Source organism: Lepidochelys olivacea (assembly GCF_965140295.1).
Source record: "Lepidochelys olivacea isolate rLepOli2 genome assembly, chromosome: 23".
In the NCBI taxonomy this organism is placed as follows: Eukaryota; Metazoa; Chordata; order Testudines; family Cheloniidae; genus Lepidochelys; species Lepidochelys olivacea.
In genome coordinates this window covers 552,391-571,838 of record NC_140433.1, presented here as the reverse complement: position 1 = coordinate 571,838, position 19,448 = coordinate 552,391, and the positions used below count along the sequence as shown (strand labels likewise).

Below are 19,448 nucleotides of genomic sequence, written 5' to 3'. Positions count from 1 at the left end.
GGATGCTGCAGGCTGAAAGCCTGCCCTTCGTCAGCTGTCTGCATGGGAACAGACTCGAGAGGAAGCCTTGTTAGACACTGTTGTTATTACTCACCTGTGTGTCCGTCACTGCACCAGCACAGAGGAAGGCAGAGACCCTGCTCCAAGTAGCTTAAAAGCGCTGGCCCCCCATTGTGGGTGCTGGGCCCTCGAAAACTTCAGCCCCAAATGACTGATTGTGACAGGCCCAGGTACTGAACCCATAGCTTGTGGCTTTCCAGCCAGTGCCTTACCTGCTGGACCAGTGGCCCCCAAACTGTGAGGCACACCCCCTAGGGGGGTATGGCGGGGCCCAGGCCAGCCCCAATTGCGGTGGGGAGGGAGCACCACCTAGGTGCGGCCCTGCCACCGGCCCTCGACTGCATCCCGCCACAGTTCTGCTCTTGGCCCCTGGGTCCCAGCCCAACTGCAGCCCCGCTCCCAGCCAGGATGGGGGTGTGGAGGCATGCACAGCGGTAAGGGCGGGGGAGCAAAGTAAAATATTTGGGGATCACTGCGCTAGACCATCCTTCCGCTCTGAGGGGACACCTGACCTGTGGAGACTATGCTGCCACGTAGGTAGGCATAGTGGCGTTGGCATAGGCCCCGAGAGTAGCTGCAGCATACACGGGTGGAAGGTTTTTTTCTGTCACACACACCCTCCCCCGCAAACAAAGTTAGCGCCGTTGAGAGAAGCCCTGTTCCGTCAGCCTGGACGTGCCTTCGCTGCGGGCTGTGTCCGCACGGACAGGCCGGGCAGGGGGCACGATGCAGCTCTGCTGCTGTAACTTTCCAGTGTAGCCCAGGCCTGAGAGCCGACGTGATTACAGTCAGTGAGCAAAAGGGACGCCGACTCGAGGTAGTAAATAACGGGACTTGGCATGATCGTTTCAAAATCTCTCGCTCATGCTGAAATTAATACAGTTTTTATTGCTGTCTTAAGGACAGGTCCCTCCCCCCACTTGCCCAAATTCATAGCCACTGAACCTTTCTGTAGGTCAGCAGCATGTGCAATCAACCTGCAGTAACAGCTGGGGCAGATTAAGACAGGCTGCAGTGCCCTAGCTCCTGCATGGAGATGTCAGGAGAAAATTCACTCTCCCGGATATGGACTTTGTCGCCTGACAACACGGTCGAGGTTGCCCATTAATACCTTTTACACAAACCCCCCCGTGACCCTTTCTCTGCCTGTCACAAGGAGCGAATGTTCCATTCCACTCAGAGAAAGAGCTGTGATCCCTCCGTGTCCTTGAGAGGATATTTCCCTGCCAGGACGTGAATGCAGGAAGCTCTCTGCACTCCCAATGAACCTTTTTAGCTCATCTGCGTTAGGAGACTTCAGCATTTTAAGCCGAGAGGTACCATTTCTTGAGGGCTATGGGATTTGCTAGCTATTACTCCAATTACATTCAGTCGAAAGCTTGACTTCCTCGGCAGTGCAGGCAGCAGGGAGGGTGCAGGGAAGTGTGTGAGGGGGTAGGGCAGATCAAAGGGGAGCAGTGCTGGTAGCATGCAAATAGACTTTGTTAGACACTACTCAGATACATCCAAAGCTGATGTAAATCACGGTAGCGTTATTGTCTTCCCTGGAGATGTGCTGATTTCCAGCTGCTTAGGAACTGGCCCCACCATTACTGTTGAGTGCCCCCCATGTGCTTTTCTCTACACTAGAGAGACAAGATGGGGGAGGTGATATATTTTATTGCAGTGGCTCTCAACCTTTCCAGACTACTGTACTCCTTTCAGGAGTCTGATTTGCCTTGTGTACCCCTAAATTTCACCTCACTTAAAAACTACCTGCTTACAAAACCAGGCATAAAAATACAGTCGTGTCACAGCACACAATTGCTGGCTTTCTCATTGTTACCATATAATTATACAATAAATCAATTGGAATATAAATACTGTACTTACATTTCAGTGGATAGTACATAGAGCAGTATAAACAAGTCATTGTGTGAAATTTTAGTTTGTACTGACGTCACTAGTGCCTTTTATGTAGCTTGTTGTAAAACTAGGCAAATATCTAGATGAGTTGATGTACCCAGCAGAGAAATCCCCATGGCACAATGAAAGGTGCTAGAAACTTGCTGGGCCTGATCCTCCATCATTTACATGCCTGCCAAGTGCTAACAGATCACCTTGCGCTGGTGTAAATGACTGTGCGAGGAGCAGAAGAGGGAATCCAGCCCATTGGGTTTGATTACCAAAGTTTTGCTGGACACTGCCTGAACACTTTATTTGAGACGTGTGGTCTTGTCTTCAGAATTAGGGGATCCTATTACTGCTGGATACCAGCAGGTTGCAGAGTATCAGCTCGTGTGCTCTCCTGCTCTCTCCAGGCCCCAGCCTGGCAGGAGGAGTGTGAATGACACCCTGGCAATCAGATTTTCCACTGTGTCCAATCAGACACTTGCTGCTTTTAATACTGATGGATGGAGACAAGATGGCAGGAATTTATCCTGTTGCCTTGTCATTTACCCTTGGACGCACTGGTGGTGGGGACAGGCCAGGTGGCACATGAGCTGTAAACCAACAGCTCAGATAATGTCTTTGGGTTAAAACTGAACCAATCTCAACCTGGGTTCCAACCTGTGCTGCAAGGAGGCAGGGGAATGGGGAGGAGCAGGCAGAGGGTGGCTGCTATGGACAATGGAACGAGGGTCTTAGCATCATAGCCCATAGGGTCTGATTCTCATGTACTGTGCTCTGGCCATGCAAAGGGACTCAGAGTAAAAGAGAACCAGGCCCATGAATATTAAAATTTAATATTAAATATAGCGCAGGCCAGAGAATTTCTGCCAGAGATTGCTGCATCCTGCCCAGTGACTTGGGATTGAGCTAGGAGTATCTTTCACAAAGAGATACCCAACTTGGATTTAATGACTCCAACGGATGGAAAATCCACCACCAGCCTATGAAACCTGTTCCAGTGGTTAATTCCCCTCATATGTGCCTTGTTTCCAGTTTGAGCGATGCTGATTTCAGCTTCCAGCCATTAGAGCTCATTCTCTTTTGTCTGCTAGTATAAAGAGCCCTTTGCTCTCCGAGGTCTTCTCCTCAGGCCAGTGCTTATAGACTGTGATCATGGCAATTCTTGAGCTACCTGAGTAGCAATTAAGTGAAAAGGATTTAAGCGAGAAACCCCTCTTCTGAGTGTAACCGAGAGCTCCAGTCTAAACATGGGTGGGCGGTTTCTTGCCTCCCTTCATTTATAGTCCTACACAGGGGGTATGGCTTCCCCAAAAGCAGAAGCCAAGAAAAATTGAGCTGCAGGGCTTTTCAGTCTAGTGTTACTAAAGCCACAGCTGGTTAAGGCTGAACTGCCAGTGGGGATGGGTGTGCAGCCAGGGCATGTACGTCTTTGGCAGAGTGTGTGCATGCAGTCAGCTTAGTAGGTTTGGATGTGGAACGGGTGTGTGCATGTCCACATTGAGAAGGGAGTGTGTGTGTGTGTGCGCAAATGCACAGATTTCTGTGTGTGGGTGTGTATGTAAACATCTCTATGAGTTGTGTGTCTTGGGGGGGGAGGGTAGCTAGCAGACATACACCCCCTCTTTAAAGTGACTTTCCCCCTCTATCGTCCTTGCATAACCTGGTGGCCTGTTCCAGGGTGACCAGCTAGCAGACCCTAGGCGGCACTGATTGTTTTCTTGGCACGGCAGCCCTAAGCTGTTTGCATTGTGCTTGGAGCCGTGTGATTGCTGTCCCAGTGCAGTCACCCTGCCACATCTCAGTAATTATTTCTCTGCCAGCCCCTATTCCTCTCCTCCCTCCTACCGTGAAGCCTTGGCCTGAACTGACACCAACCCGAGTGTGTTTGTGGCAATATACTGTGTTTTTCATAAAGCAGCATCCAGAGGAGCCAGATTAGGTGGTTTGCATCAGCCCAAAACTGTGAATATCTCCCCTGCTAGCCAGGGAAATGCAGGGCAGGGATTTCATGTTACGTTTTCTCCATCTTGGCGAAAGTCTCTTTCCAAAGCAGATTGATTCTGTGAGGAAGTGAGATGCAGAGATGGAGACTGAGACAAAAATGACCTCAGAGCTTGTGACTAGAATGACTGAGTATCTTTACCGACTGGGAGAGGGGACAAGTTTCATTTTACAAATCTGTTCTTTTACTTGGCCCTGGTATAGCAGGACACTATTTTCCCTGCAGGTAGAGGCAGCCATTCCCTCTTTTCATTTAGCGGAAGACAAACCGTGCAGGCTTCGTTAATTAGTTTTTCACTGATTTCTTGTATTTGAGCCCGTTCAAGCTGCAGAGGGGACATTGTTAAATACACAGGTTGGCGGGAGGGGGAGCACAATGAATGTGTTTGCAGAACACAAGTCTGCAGACTCCAGTCCTGGGCTAGAAAGCCCCCCTCATTAGATTTCTACCTCCTCTTCCATGGCTGGAAACACAATTAGAAGCCCACTCAGTCTCTGGGACAGGCACTCTCCACCTGTTGTTTGTTTTGGTATGTGATCATTTTCTCATGTATTGCCAGGAAACCAATGGGCTAGATTGTTATTAGGCATGGAAGTCTAGGTGCAGGTGCTGTGTCAGTTGTCTGGGGAGCAGCCATTTACATTGTCTACAGCCAAGCTCTACAATACAACCACATTTGCTCCAATCCCTCAGACAGAGACAAACACCTACAAGATCTCTATCAAGGGCTCTTAAAACTACAATACCCACCTGCTGAAGTGAAGAAACAGATTGACAGAACCAGAAGAGTACCCAGAAGTCACCTACTCCAGGACAGGCCCAACAAAGAAAGGAACAGAACGCCACTAGCCGTCACCTTCAGCCCCCAACTAAAACCTCTCCAACGCATCATCAAGGATCTACAACCTATTCTGGAGGACGATCCCTCACTCTCACAGAGCTTGGGAGACAGGCCAGTCCTTGCTTACAGACAGCCCCCCAGCCTGAAGCAAATACTCACCAGCAACCACATACCACACAACAGAACCACTAACCCAGGAACCTATCCTTGCAACAAAGCCCGTTGCCAACTGTGTCCACATATCTATTCAGGGGACACCATCATAGGGCCTAATCACATCAGCCACGCTATCAGAGGCTCGTTCACCTGCACATCTACCACTGTGATCTATGCCATCATGTGCCAGCAATGCCCCTCTGCCATGTACATTGGCCAAACCAGACATTCTTTTACGTAGAGACTAAATGGACACAAATCAGACATCAAGAATTATAACGTTCATAAACCAGTCGGAGAACACTTCAATCTCTCTGGTCATTCGATTACAGACCTAAAAGTGGCAATTCTTCAACAAAAAAATTTAAAAAAACAGACTCCAATGAGAGACTGCTGAATTGGAATTAATTTGCAAACTGGACACCATTAAATCCGGCTTGAGACTGGGAGCGGATGGGTCATTACACAAAGTAAAACTATTTCCCTTTGCTAATTTTTCCCCCTTACTGTTACTCACACCTTCTTGTCAACTGTTTGAAATGGGCCGTCCTGATTATCAGTACAAGAGTTTTTTTTCTCCTGCTGATAACAGCCCACCTTAATTGAGTGGTCTTGTTACAGTTGGTATGGCAACCCCCATTTTTTCATGTTCTCTGTGTGTGTATATGTGTCTTCCTACTGTATTTTGCACTGCATGCATCCAGTGAAGTGGGTTTTAGCCCATGAAAGCTTATGCCCAAATAAATTTGTTAGTCTTTAAGGTGCCACAAGTACTCCTCGGTTTTTTGGAAATACAGACTAACACGGCTGCTACTCTGAAACCTGTCACTCTGGTTGCGTAGTCTGTTTTATGCTGCCCTGGCACAGACTTAAAGATCTCAATCTGTTTAGTTCATCAGCAAGAAGACTTGACTATGGTGTGTCAGCAATTTCACGCCCAGGTACTAAAGAATTGTACCTGCTTTGAGCAGGGGGTTGGACAAGATGACGTCCCGAGTCCCTTCCAACCCTGATCTTCTATGATTCTTTACATCTAACAGTGTGTGTGCGCGCAGCAGGTCCATTGGGGGTGTGTGTGTGCGTGCGCAGCAGGTCCATTGGGGGGTGTGTGCGTGTGTGCAGCAGGTCCATTGGGGGGGGTGTGCGCGTGCGCAGCAGGTCCATTGGGGGGTGTGTGCAGCAGGTCCATTGGGGGGGGTGTGCGCGCGCAGCAGGTCCATTGGGGGGGGTGTGCGCGCGCAGCAGCTGCATTGGGGGGGGTGTGCGCGCGCAGCAGGTCCATTGGGGGGGGTGTGTGTACGCGTGTGCAGCAGGTCCATTGGGGGGGGGTGTGCGCGCGCAGCAGGTCCATTGGGGGGGGGGCGTGTGCGCGCAGCAGGTCCATTGGGGGGTGTGTGTGTACGCGTGTGCAGCAGGTCCGTTGGGGGGGGGTGTGCGCGCGCAGCAGGTCCATTGGGGGGGCGTGTGCGCGCAGCAGGTCCATTGGGGGGGGTGTGTGTACGCGTGTACAGCAGGTCCATTGCGGGGGGGGTGTGCGCGCGTGTGCAGCAGGTCCATTGGGGGGGGTGTGCGTGCGCAGCAGGTCCATTGGGGGGGGTGTGCGCGCGCAGCAGGTCCATTGGGGGGGGGTGCGCGTGCAGCAGGTCCATTGGGGGAGGGGGGTGTGTGCGCGCGCAGCAGGTCCATTGGGGTGTGTGTGTACGTGTGTGCAGCAGATCCATTGGGGGGGTGTGTGCGCGCGCAGCAGGTCCATTGGGGGGGTGTGCAGCAGGTCCATTGGGGGGGGTGTGCGCGTGTGCAGCAGGTCCATTGGGGTGTGTGTGTACGCGTGTGCAGCAGGTCCATTGGGGGGGGCGTGTGCACGCGCGTGTGCAGCAGGTCCATTGGAGGGGGTGTGTGCGCGCGCAGCAGGTCCATTGGGGGGGTGTGTGCGCGCGCAGCAGCTGCATGGGGGGGGTGTGCGCGCGCAGCAGGTCCATTGGGGTGTGTGTGTACGCGTGTGCAGCAGATCCATGGGGGGGTGTGTGCGCGCGCAGCAAGTCCATTGGGGGGGGCGTGTGCACGCGCAGCAGGTCCATTGGGGTGTGTGTGTACGCGTGTGCAGCAGATCCATGGGGGGGTGTGTGCGCGCGCAGCAAGTCCATTGGGGGGGGCGTGTGCACGCGCAGCAGGTCCATTGGGGGGTGTGTGCGCGTGTGCAGCAGGTCCATTGGGGTGTGTGTGCGCGTGTGCAGCAGGTCCATTGGGGTGTGTGTGCGTGCGCAGCAGGTCCATTGGGGGAGGGGGGTACGCGTGTGCAGCAGATCCATTGGGGGGGTGTGTGCACACGCAGCAGGTCCATTGGGGGGGGGCGTGTGCGCGCGCAGCAGGTCCATTGGGGGGGGCGAGTGCGCGTGCAGCAGGTCCATTGGGGGGGGGCATGTGCGCGCGCGTGTGCAGCAGGTCCATTGGGGGGGCGTGTGCGCGCGCAGCAGGTCCACTGGGGGGGGCATGTGCGCGCGCGTGTGCAGCAGGTCCATTGGGGGGGGTGTGCGCGCGCAGCAGGTCCATTGGGGGGGGTGTGCAGCAGGTCCATTGGGGTGTGTGTGCGCGCGCAGCAGCTGCATTGGGGGGGGGGTGCGCGCGCAGCAGGTCCATTGGGGGAGGGGAGTGCGCGCGCAGCAGGTCCATTGGGGGGGGTGTGCGCGCGCAGCAGGTCCATTGGGGTGTGTGTGTACGCGTGTGCAGCAGATCCATTGGGGGGGGTGTGCGCGCGCAGCAGGTCCATTGGGGGGGGCGTGTGCGCGCGCAGCAGGTCCATTGGGGGGGGCGTCTGCACGCGCAGCAGGTCCATTGGGGGGGCGTGTGCAGCAGGTCCATTGGGGGGGGGGTGTGTGCGCGCGCAGCAGGTCCATTGGGGGGTGTGTGCGCGTGTGCAGCAGATCCATGGGGGGGTGTGTGCGCGCGCAGCAGGTCCATTGGGGGGGGCGTGTGCACGCGCAGCAGGTCCATTGGGGGGGGTGTGCGCGCGCGCAGCAGGTCCATTGGGGGGTGTGTGCGCGTGTGCAGCAGGTCCATTGGGGGGGGTGTGCAGCAGGTCCATTGGGGGGTGTGTGCGCGCGCAGCAGGTCCATTGGGGGAGGGGGGTACGCGTGTGCAGCAGATCCATTGGGGAGGTGTGTGCACGCGCAGCAGGTCCATTGGGGGGGGCGTGTGCGCGCGCAGCAGGTCCATTGGGGGGGGCGTGTGCGCGCGCATGTGCAGCAGGTCCATTGGGGGGGGGCATGTGCGCGCGCAGCAGGTCCATTGGGGGGGGTGTGCAGCAGGTCCATTGGGGTGTGTGTGCGCGCGCAGCAGCTGCATTGGGGGGGGTGTGCGCGCGCAGCAGGTCCATTGGGGGAGAAGGATGCGCGCGCAGCAGGTCCATTGGGGTGTGTGTGTACGCGTGTGCAGCAGATCCATTGGGGGGGCGTGTGCGCGCGCAGCAGGTCCATTGGGGGGGGCGTGTGCGCGCGCAGCAGGTCCATTGGGGGGGGCGTGTGCGCGCAGCAGGTCCATGGGGGGGGGCGTGTGCGCACGCGTGTGCAGCAGGTCCATTGGGGGGGTGTGTGCAGCAGGTCCATTGGGGGGGGGTGTGTGTGCGCGCGCAGCAGGTCCATTGGGGGGTGTGTGCGCGCGCAGCAGGTCCATTGGGGGGGGGTGTGCGTGTACGCGTGTGCAGCAGGTCCATTGGGGGGTGTGCGTGTACGCGTGTGCAGCAGGTCCATTGCGGGGGGGGTGTACACGCGCAGCAGGTCCATGGGGGGGGTGTGTGCGCAGCAGGTCCATTGGGGGGGGCGTGTGCGCGCGCAGCAGGTCCATTGGGGGGGGCGTGTGCGCGCGCAGCAGGTCCATTGGGGGGGGCGTGTGCGCGCGCGTGTGCAGCAGGTCCATGGGGGGTGTGTGTGCGCGCGCAGCAGGTCCATTGGGGGGGGTGTGTGTACGCGTGTGCAGCAGGTCCATTGGGGTGTGTGTGCGCGCGCAGCAGGTCCATTGGGGTGTGTGTGTACGCGTGTGCAGCAGATCCATTGGGGGGGTGTGTGCGCGCGCAGCAGGTCCATTGGGGGGGGTGTGTGCACGCGCAGCAGGTCCATTGGGGGGGGCGTGTGCGCGCGCAGCAGGTCCATTGGGGGGGGCATGTGCGCGCGCGTGTGCAGCAGGTCCATTGGGGGGGGTGTGTGCGCGCGCAGCAGGTCCATTGGGGGGTGTGTGCAGCAGGTCCATTGGGGGGTGTGTGCGTGTGCAGGTCCATTGGGGTGTGTGTGCGCGCGCAGCAGGTCCATTGGGGGAGGGGGGTGCGCGCGCAGCAGGTCCATTGGGGGGGGGCGTGTGCGCACGCGTGTGCAGCAGGTCCATTGGGGGGGCGTGTGCAGCAGGTCCATTGGGGGGGGTGTGTGCGCGCGCAGCAGGTCCATTGGGGGGGGGGTGTGTGTGTGCAGCAGGTCCATTGGGGGGTGTGTGTGTACGCGTGTGCAGCAGGTCCATTGGGGGGGGGGGTGTACGCGCGCAGCAGGTCCATTGGGGGGGGGGGTGTGTGTGCGCAGCAGGTCCATTGGGGGGGGCGTGTGCGCGCGCAGCAGGTCCATTGGGGGGGGCGTGTGCGCGCGCAGCAGGTCCATTGGGGGGGGCGTGTGCGCGCGCGTGTGCAGCAGGTCCATGGGGGGGGGCGTGTGCGCGCGCGTGTGCAGGAGGTCCATGGGGGGGGTGTGTGCGCGCGCAGCAGGTCCATTGGGGGGGGTGTGTGCGCGCGCAGCAGGTCCATTGGGGGGGGCGTGTGCGCGCGCGTGTGCAGCAGGTCCATTGGGGGGGGCGTGTGCGCGCGCGTGTGCAGCAGGTCCATGGGGGGTGTGTGTGCGCGCGCAGCAGGTCCATGGGGGGTGTGTGTGCGCGCGCAGCAGGTCCATTGGGGGGGGTGTGTGCGCGCGCAGCAGGTCCATTGGGGGGTGTGTGCGTGTGCAGCAGGTCCATTGGGGTGTGTGTGCGCGCGCAGCAGGTCCACTGGGGGGTGTGTGCGCGCGCAGCAGGTCCATTGGGGGGGGGTGCACGCGCGTGTGCAGCAGGTCCATTGGGGGGGTGTGCGTGCGTGTGCAGCAGGTCCATTGGGGGGGGTGTGCGTGCATGTGCAGCAGGTCCATTGGGGGGGGTGTGTGCGCTTGTCTCTCTCACCAACAGAGACAACACAAGATATGACTTCACACACCTTGTCTCTCTAATATCCAGGGACCAAGATTTCTACAACAACACGGCAGATCTCTCTTTAAATGCCGGCCATCCATCCGTGTCGCAGTGACTTATGGGCTGTTGGTAGAGCCCTCACATGCCATCCTTCGTTGCACTATTACATAGATACCAGACTCAGGGGACCCCTATAAACTCCTGTGTACCCCTCTGCCAGTTGGCACCCCGCATTCTCGGAGTCACAGCACACATTTTCCCAGCACATCTGGCTAATTAAACCCTTTTAGCAATGTCAGTTGTTGGGGGTGTGTGTGTGTGTGTGTGTTGCTAATTGGTGTTCGCTGTGTGTCTCTCTCCACTCTGTGGCTCCTGACAGCAAAGTGCCAGGGGGGCTCGGAAGTTTTTTCTTAGCATCTGACACTGACTCCAAACCAAGCCTGTGTGAAAAACAGACGTGTCTGCCTTTCTGTGCTGGGGAATTTCTCAAAGTGACAAGGAAAGTTATAGGCAATCAAAGGCCATTAAGGAACAAGCTGATGGCAGGAAAACATTTTAATACCCAAAATCTGTTTGAAGCTGAGCCTTAGGGTTGCTTAGAGCCACCTGGCTCTTTGCAAGGGCGGATTCCCATCTGAACAGGGAAGTGGCAGATTCCCATTTGAACACTCCTGAATTTGAATTGTGTAAAAAAAAAAAAACAAGTGAAATTAGTTCATCCTGAATGATGGGCTCTGCTATTTAGAGTGGAGTAGGGGTCTGAGAGCCTGGACTCCTGGGTGCTAGTCATAACTCACGGAGGGGAATGGGGTACAGTGGTGGCAGCAGGGGGGCTGGGAGTCAGAATGCCTGGGTTCTAGTTATGGGAGGGGAATGGTGTCTCGTGGAATCAGGACTCTGGGGTTTTATTCCAAGCCGGGAGCACGGGTAGGGGTGAGTGTGGGGATGCTGGGAATAAGGACTCCTGGGTTCTGTTCTCTGCTCTAGAAGAGGAGTTAGGTTTATGGTTAGAGCAGGGGACCTTGAGAGGAAAGTCATTTTGGAAGGGTAAAGTGTTATCGGTTTGCCCTGACATGAAAAGTGACACCGCTCAACACTTTTGATTCTGCTGCTATTTAGGGATGACATGGTCCTGGCAAAGATGTTCCAAGAGCATCAGTAAAATTAAAAATAAAAGATCATAATAGACAGTGTATCATGGCTCCCCCAAGTCAGGCATTCCATCCACCTCCCTTGACCTCCTCCTTCTTCGCCCCTCCACACTCACCCTGAAATCAGTTCTCCTTTGCATTCCCTGTCAATGCTCCGCCCTGATTTCTGGAGTGACCATCCATCTCAAACAGAAGTTGTTTAATAAAGAAAACAACTACAAAAAAGATATACGAACAGGCTTTTACACAACTTGAGTGCTAACTTTGTCTCCCTTGTTTGCCAAGGACTGCATTACCTGCTTGGAACTCCAGAGAGTGCCCAGAGACAGCTAGCGACAGAAAGTAAGTATCAATATACTGGTCCAACTCCTGGTCGTTACAGTTTTTTTCCCCTTCCACTTTCCCAATGACTCTTTCTTCTATTCTATATAGGTTCTTATACCACACTCAGCAACATATTGTTGATATCTCACCGACCTCCCCTTCCCCATCCCCATCCTCCTTTGCCTCCTGTCTCTGACTCACTCCCAGTTCTAATTTATTCTTTAATTACAAACAGTGCAATATTCACGAAATGAAAATGCCCAGCAAAGTCAATGGGATGAAGCTGCCATAAACGTGTGAAACAAATTCAATTCCCCTTTTCCCCTTCGGTAAGATGACAAACAAGATTTGATAAAGGCAACACACGCCCACTTGGAAAGGAACAAACTGTGTGTGTGCATGCATGCTCATCATGATTTAACGCAGCAGCAGCTTCACAGACTAGCATCTAACGCTTCCAGATTTAGCCGTGGTCAAAGGCTTGCACAGATCTAACATTATACTCACCTGAGCTCTGGAACCAATTTAGTTTCTGCGTGTGAAAGCCAGGTGATAGATCAAAGTGGAGCTGGGATAAATCCACTTCCCTTTCTAAATAAATAACAGAGCCTTCTGCGCCTTTGCTGGCACTTTGGAGGGGGAAAAACAAAGAAAATCACATCCCAGAAATAAAAATGAGATTCAATCGTCTGCGTGTGTTCAGAGTAGATTGGGTTTCATCAATTTGGCCCACAAGATTGTGAAAAATTTGATGCAGGATTGGATTAAACCTTTTGGATTAATTACCTATTAGCAGAGTCCTTGTTATTCATGAGAATTTGTTCAGTTGTGAGTTTAAAATGCACAGGAGTGAAAGACGAATCCTTTCTGTCCTTGGTGCCCCTTTCAGATGAGAAGTGGAATGGATTACACAGATCAGTGCAAAGTGGCCTTAGCGTAGACAGGACTCAGGGCCAGAACTTGCATTGCAACTGAGCAAAGACCTTGCCACAAAACATTATTTAAAAAAAACCCCAACCTGCGAATGTGTCAGAGCAGACAGGACTCTAAAGGAACATGGATGAATTTACCTCCCAGCCATGTCAAGCGTCCTCAGGGAGAGCCTCACACCATGGGTACGTCTACACAGCAAAAGTTGAGCACAGACTAGCCTGAATCCATTTAGTGCAGGTAACAGCAGCCATGCAGGCAGCACAAGCCTGGGAATGGGTTTGCTCGCCCACTCGGACGTAGCCCTTGCTGCTCTGTCTTCAGTGTCATGGGTACCCACGCGAGCTTGTGCCCAGCTTTCCCTGTGTAGACAGACCCTCAGCACAGCAGGGCCCTGAGCTTGGCTGGCACGTCAGGCTGTATCGCAACACAATTACATCGTAACGAAACAAACAGGATAGACAATAGTATCTTGCTCCTGTCTAGCCCCTTCCATCCAAGGATCTCCAGGTGCTTGGCCCGTACTAATCCAGCATGGCAACCCTCCTGGGGAGACAGGTCAGCAGTGTTATTCTACACAGACACACAAAGATTTAAGCGACTTAACAGAGGTAACACGGGCAGGCCCAAAGCTGGGACTTGAGGCCAGACATGCCTAGCTCTCTCCACTAGAGCTGAAAAGGAACCCAGGCACTCTGACTCCCCTGATCTGCGACGTACTTTCTCCAGGAGCTGGGACTAAAATGGTGCCTAGGTCGAGTGGTGCTGGCCTCTCCTCCTGGGGGTGAATTTCACCCGATGAGATCTTCCCAGAGCTGCTGCTTCTGGATTTCAGAGACAACTTTGTCATAGACATTGTCTCACGGTGGGCTGGCAGGGAGGGGAATGGGACAGCAGTGGGTAGCAGAAGTGAAGCCCTAGGGTGCCATCCCCCACTGGCTTTCATTATGGACTCAGTTACTCCCCCCACTCCCACATCCATTAGAGATCGAAGGGTTGCTAGGGAAGGGAGCACTCCCCTCTGTGAAGAGCTTGGCGCAGCCAAACCTGTCCGTTTCAGTGCCCTGAAGTGACACGGGCAGCTGCTGGAGTCCCTGTTGTCATCTTTGATCTGTGAGCGTGATAAGGAGGGTTGGCGGCACAGCTACAGAATTCTGTGGTTTATGAGCCTTCACAGACTTCTACATTTTTAAGGCCAGAAGGAACTGTTGTGATCAGCTGGTCTGACCTTCTGCATCATGCCGGCCAGAAAACGCCTCTCGGTGATTTCTGCAAATGGGGTGCAAACGCTGGCGTTCTGAATCACTAGCGTTTTGCACTGGTATAAATAACTGCTCCTGGTGCAGGGCAACAGAGAGCTGGACCCGGTGTTACGCTAACTTGCAGGATGTACACCATGAACTGGGCACCCAGGCCAACGAGAGCCTTACTCCCAGGGACGGGAGCGCCAGCGCTTTCTCATGAGGCACTGGAGACAGCGAAGTGAAATACAAGTAACCAAGGCATTTCACAGGAGCGACTCTGTGTGCCTGATTCCCAGGGCCCTCACACCTTGGGCAGTCATTTTACCAGTGCAAAAGACAGTGACTTGCTGTCAATTGTGTTTGCACCCACTCTGCACGGGTGTGAATGAGTCCACATGGTGTGGGATCGTGAGAACCTGCTGGTGAAATGCTCTGCAAAAACTGCACACTACGAATGCTCCAAGCAAACCCTTGGAGACAAAGGTCCAAACCTGGAATTCAGTCTTAGATTTATAGAGTTTAAGGCTAGCAGATGATCCAGGCAGACCTCCAGTGGATCGCAGGCCAGTGCATTGCAGTTACTCCTGTATGAAGCCCAGTAACTTGTGTTTCACTAAAGAATCTCTTCCAGAAAGGTCTCTGGTCTTCATTGAAGATGACAAGTGATAGAAAAAGCCATAACTGCCTTTGGAAGTTTGTTCCAGGAGTTAATCACGCTCTTTGTTAAAAAATTGTGTGCCTTATTTCTAATTTGAATTTGCCTGGCTTTAACTTCCAGCCAGTTGTTCTTGTTCTGCCTTTCTCTGCAAGGCTAGAGAGCCCTTTATTACCCGGCATAGTCACCAACGCAGGGAATGTCAACCCCGCAATCAGAGGTGTGCCTGCAGCATTGGAAATGTGTCTTTAAGAGGGATATACTGGAGGAAGATGTAAGGAATGGGAAATACTGCTACACACAGCCCAACTTCTGCCCTGGTCCTCAGCAGTAGGGAGAGACTGATGGGAAGCAGGAAGTGAGTGTAACAAGAGCACGGAGGTTGGTGTGGCCTCTCTGGATCCCTAGTGAAGCTGTTCGAAGGGAGTCCGAAACCCCTAGGACCCCTTACACATCAGGAAAATCTAAACCAATGTATCCAATTCCGGTGTGAGGGCTCCATTCACAGCAGTAAGAGGTTAGACAGCATGACAGAGAAAATGACAGCACCAGGGCATGGCCACCGACGCTGCTCACACCAACAGCTCAATACGTCCAGCAGTGACAGCTATATTTTAGACGAAAAACTAAAACGTGATTTTTTTCTCCCCTCGCCTGCCTTTGTCTGTAATGTGCAAGAGTGTGAGAGTGTGTGAGAGAGAGAATGAGAGTGAACTTGTATGTGGTGTGACCTGGGTGTAGTGTGTGTGTTTACATGCGGCATTTGTGTGGTGTGCATGTGATACATATATGTGATGTGTGTGTAATGGTGCATGCATGTATGTGTGCGTGCCAACAGATAAAAGGTCAAATCTGTGTGAATGTGTACACACATACTAATAAAAAAGCTCTTTATCACACCAACAGAACAAGGTTTCTTTCCACTGCAGTGGGAGGCAGCACAGGGGAATAGCTAGATATTTCCTGGCATCAGGAAGATGCTGCATGCCTCAGTTTTCTAAATTTGTTCCCCTGACCTTCAGACAGGCAGATTCAATAACAACATCATCATCTACTCTCCCCAGAAGCCTCCAGCACCCTTGGAGAGGGAGTCTGAGATGCCCTGCAGAAGCTTCATGTAGCTGCACGAAGACACATCCCTGGCTTTCCTTAGCATGGCATTTTTCTAACCCAGGCCACAGTAACAGACAAGGAGCAAACTTCAGCCAATGCCCCTCACTTCAAACAAACAAACACACATTTCCCCTTCAAAAAAAAAAAAAGGAGGACTTGTGGCACCTTAGAGACTAAGCAATTTATTTGAGCATAAGTTTTCGAGAGCTACAGCTCACTCCATCAGATGCATTCAAAAATGTAATTAATCTGTCTCATGCCTTGTAGCCCACTAATTCACCCAGTTAGCTTGTTTGTATATCTTAAAGAAAATCATTTCTATCATTCCTTTAACTGCAGCTCATGCTTATTTGCCATATGACACTGCTATCTCTGCCACCTGATAATTTATAGCCCCCTTGTTCATGGCCCTCGCAGTTTAGTCAATCCTGTGTATTTTGTGTCTTCAGAAGATATACTGGAAATCTGCTTGAATTTAAAGATCAATGGTCAATTGAACTTTCTTTTCACTGGAGCGGGGTGGGGAGCCATTTGCCAATACCCTTCCCTAAATGGCCCCCAAAGTTTGCTGTCTCTTTAAAAAATAATAAAAACTAGCTGTTTCTAGTGGACCAGCCAATCTGTGCAACTTGGCACCGCAGCCAGAGGAGAGAGGGGGCAGCGTCTATTCTTGGGGCCTGAGCCAGAAGGCTCCTTGATGTCAGTCTTGCAGTGCACAGTCGGGCTAGCTGGGATGAGAGGGGCTGGCACTGTGTGACTGAACTGCAGCAAGGGGCTGAATAATTGTCCATCTGGACAGCCACGCTGTTGTTTTTTGCTGGGATAAAGGCTGCACCACCACAATCAGAGATGAATGTCCCCCTCCCACCTGTATCATTACACAGTGGCCCAGCTGCATGGTTCTTTGCAGTGTTTAGGGGATTTGCCTTCCTCCAAAGTACCAGCAACATCCCAAGACAAGGACCTAATGCACCAAGGCCCTGGATTCCTGGCTCAAGGATTTGTGACCCACTCCTGGAAGCTCACCAACAGGAATGGGAGGTGGGAGGGGTCACAACCATCTTGCATTTCCCTTCATAGGGGGTGCAGCCCAGCTGCAAAAAGGCAGATGTTTGAGTCACTTTTTCCTCAGACACTCTCCGCAGCACTCAAGCCCTCCTGCAGCATGGTCTGGAAACAGGGTGAGGTGCTCGCGCCCCGTTCATGCCCACCTGCCATGGCTGCAGGGGGCTCTTTCCAGCTTAAAACCAAAACCCACCCGAGGATTTTTCTGAAAGCCTTCTACTGTCTAAAGAGACAATCCAATTCATGTCAGGCTCCTGCATGCAGGGCCTGGCTGCACTTATATCTCCCTGCAAAGCCACCTGAAAGGACAGGACAAAAGGTCTTTGTTACTTGACGCCAGAGGAGCTGCTGCAAATGGATTCTGAGCTGCTCGTGAATAACGCTCCAAGAACAACAGAACAGGGAGAAGATTATCCACAGCACCAGAAAGGTCATAAAGCAGCTGGTGAGGGGCAGCAGGTTTAAAGTGTAGCTGTTGTAGGGCTCCTCCCATACTGGGGGCCAGAGAGCTGTACTTCCCCACCAGGCATGAGGGGCTGATCTCTCTAGTCAAGGGCTGCTCTAACTTGCACTCAAGCTTCAATGGCCTGTTTGGGGCTTTGCAGAAGCATACAATCGGCAGCACTGGTCCACCCCCATTATGACCCCCTCACTCCTCTGAGCCATGCCCCACCCATCCTGGAACACGAGCCCCGCCCAGAGGTGTAGCAAATGGGGCTCAGCTCTGCATATCAGCAAGCAGACCCTCTGCCCCCTGCACGGGGGCTGCAGGGTTACCGTGATTAGGGCTAGTTGTTTGGCTTGCGCAGACCGCTGCAGCCACAGCCATTTGCAGGACTGCACCTCACAAAAGGTGGCAAATGCATCACTGACAGCAGGAAACACTTGATTCACACATGTCGTCATTAGCCACTGGAACTCAGCCATGGGGTGTTGTTGATACCCCTAACTTAGCACAACTCACTGTGATCAGCCGTTTATATGGACAACAAGACTATCCAGCCTTATAATAGTGAAAGCTAGCAAAAATCTTTTGGAAGGGAGATAAACCTCACGTATCAGGTTTTAAACTCATCAGCAACTAGTGGGCAGCAGGGTCAGGCTGGGACAGGTTATCCCGCATTCCCCTTTCTCTAAAGCAGCTGGTGCTGGCCCTGTCAGAGATGGGTCTAGGAGGAGGACGATGCTGAGCCAGGCTGTTGGTACCTATCCTCCTAGCTTTGCAGGCCGAGGGGGGCAAAGAGTCCCACCCACCTTTTTCAAAATACTCCACAAGACCTACTCCTATAAATTCTGTGGCCTGCACCAACTTCAGACTGGTGGGCTATTAGGGTCAAATTTGTGCATTAGTCACATCCCACATGGTCCCATCTCCATGCTGTGATCCTTCACCTCCCAGATGCGACAGCGCGTTTCAGAGTGAATGTGAATGGGGCAGTTCACACCTTTTGGAGAGACCATTTCTGGCTCCATACAGACTCAGGCAGACATAAAAAAAAGGTTTTTTGAAGGTTTTTTGTTGAAGAATTGCCACTTAGAACAATGCTTCCTCAGCTCTCGTCCCCTAACGCCCCTACTCTACTTGCGCTACATTGATGACATCTTCTTCATCTGGACCCATGGAAAAGAAGCCCTTGAGGAATTCCACCAGGATTTCAACAATTTCCACCCCACCATCAACCTCAGCCTGGACCAGTCCACACAAGAGCTCCACTTCCTGGACACTACAGTGCTAATAAGCGATGGTCACATAAACACCACAAAAAAACTTCAAAAACAGACTCCAACGTGAAACTGAAGAACTGGAATTAATTTGCAAACTGGACACCATCAAATTAGGCCTGAATAAAGATACAGAGTGGTTGGGACATTACAAAACCTAAACCTAATTTCCCCCTACTGTTACTCACACCTTCTTGTCAATTGTTTGAAATGAGCCACTCTCATTATCACTACAAAAAAGTTATTTTTCCTCCCTTGGTATCCTGCTGTTAATTGAATATCTTGTTAGACTGACCTCACACTTGGTAAGGCAACTCCCATCTTTTCCTGTATTTATACCTGCTCCTGTATTTTCCACTCCATGCATCTGATGAAGTGGGTTCTAGCCCACAAAAGCTTATGCGCAAATAAATTTCTTAGTCTCTAAGGTGCCACAAGGACCCCTCGTTGTTTTTGCTGATACAGACTAACACGGCTACCCCTCTGAAACCAGGCAGACAAAAGTTACACTCAGTTCATGTTTTCAAGGGTTTTTTTCCACCCATGAGGGCTACAGAGATAAATGGAAAAAAAATAGTAACTAACCTTCCGTAACCACTGGTCTTCGAGATGTGTTGCTCATGTCCGTCCCATACTAGGCGTGCACACACCACATGCACTCTTGGCAGAGTTTTTTCCCCGTAGTGGTATCTGTAGGGGCCTGTCATAGCACCCCCCGGGGTCCCATAGAATCATAGAATATCAGGGTTGGAAGGGACCTCAGGAGGTCATCTAGTCCAACACCCTGCTCAAAGCAGGACCAATCCCCAATTTTTGCCCCAGATCCCTAAATGGCCCACTCAAGGATTGAACTCACAACTCTGGGTTTAGCAGGCCAATGCTCAAACCACTGAGCTATCCCTCCCCCTCATGCTTATACACTGGTGTAAGGGGTACCACTGGCCCCATGCCCTCTGATAGAGGGGTAGGAGGGCAGGTCATGGAATGGACATGAGCAATACATCTCGAAGAACAACAGCTATGGAAGGTTAGTAACCCTTTTTTCTTCTTTGAGTGCTTGCTCATATTGATGCTATGATAGGTGACTCACAGGCAGAAT

General features: G+C 52.9%; 1 protein-coding gene across 1 annotated transcript in view; it reads left to right on the top strand.

Annotated features, from left to right (window-relative positions):
• The window catches only part of LOC311511903 (uncharacterized protein), a gene marked incomplete at its 5' end in the record, with an annotated part of 199,195 nt that overhangs the window by 164,800 nt on the left and 14,947 nt on the right, over positions 1-19,448 (top strand). The window contains one exon of the mRNA XM_084612835.1: positions 11,582-11,638. Coding sequence (XP_084468961.1) covers positions 11,582-11,638 — 57 coding nt within the window. The remainder of the gene's footprint in view (positions 1-11,581; positions 11,639-19,448) is intronic.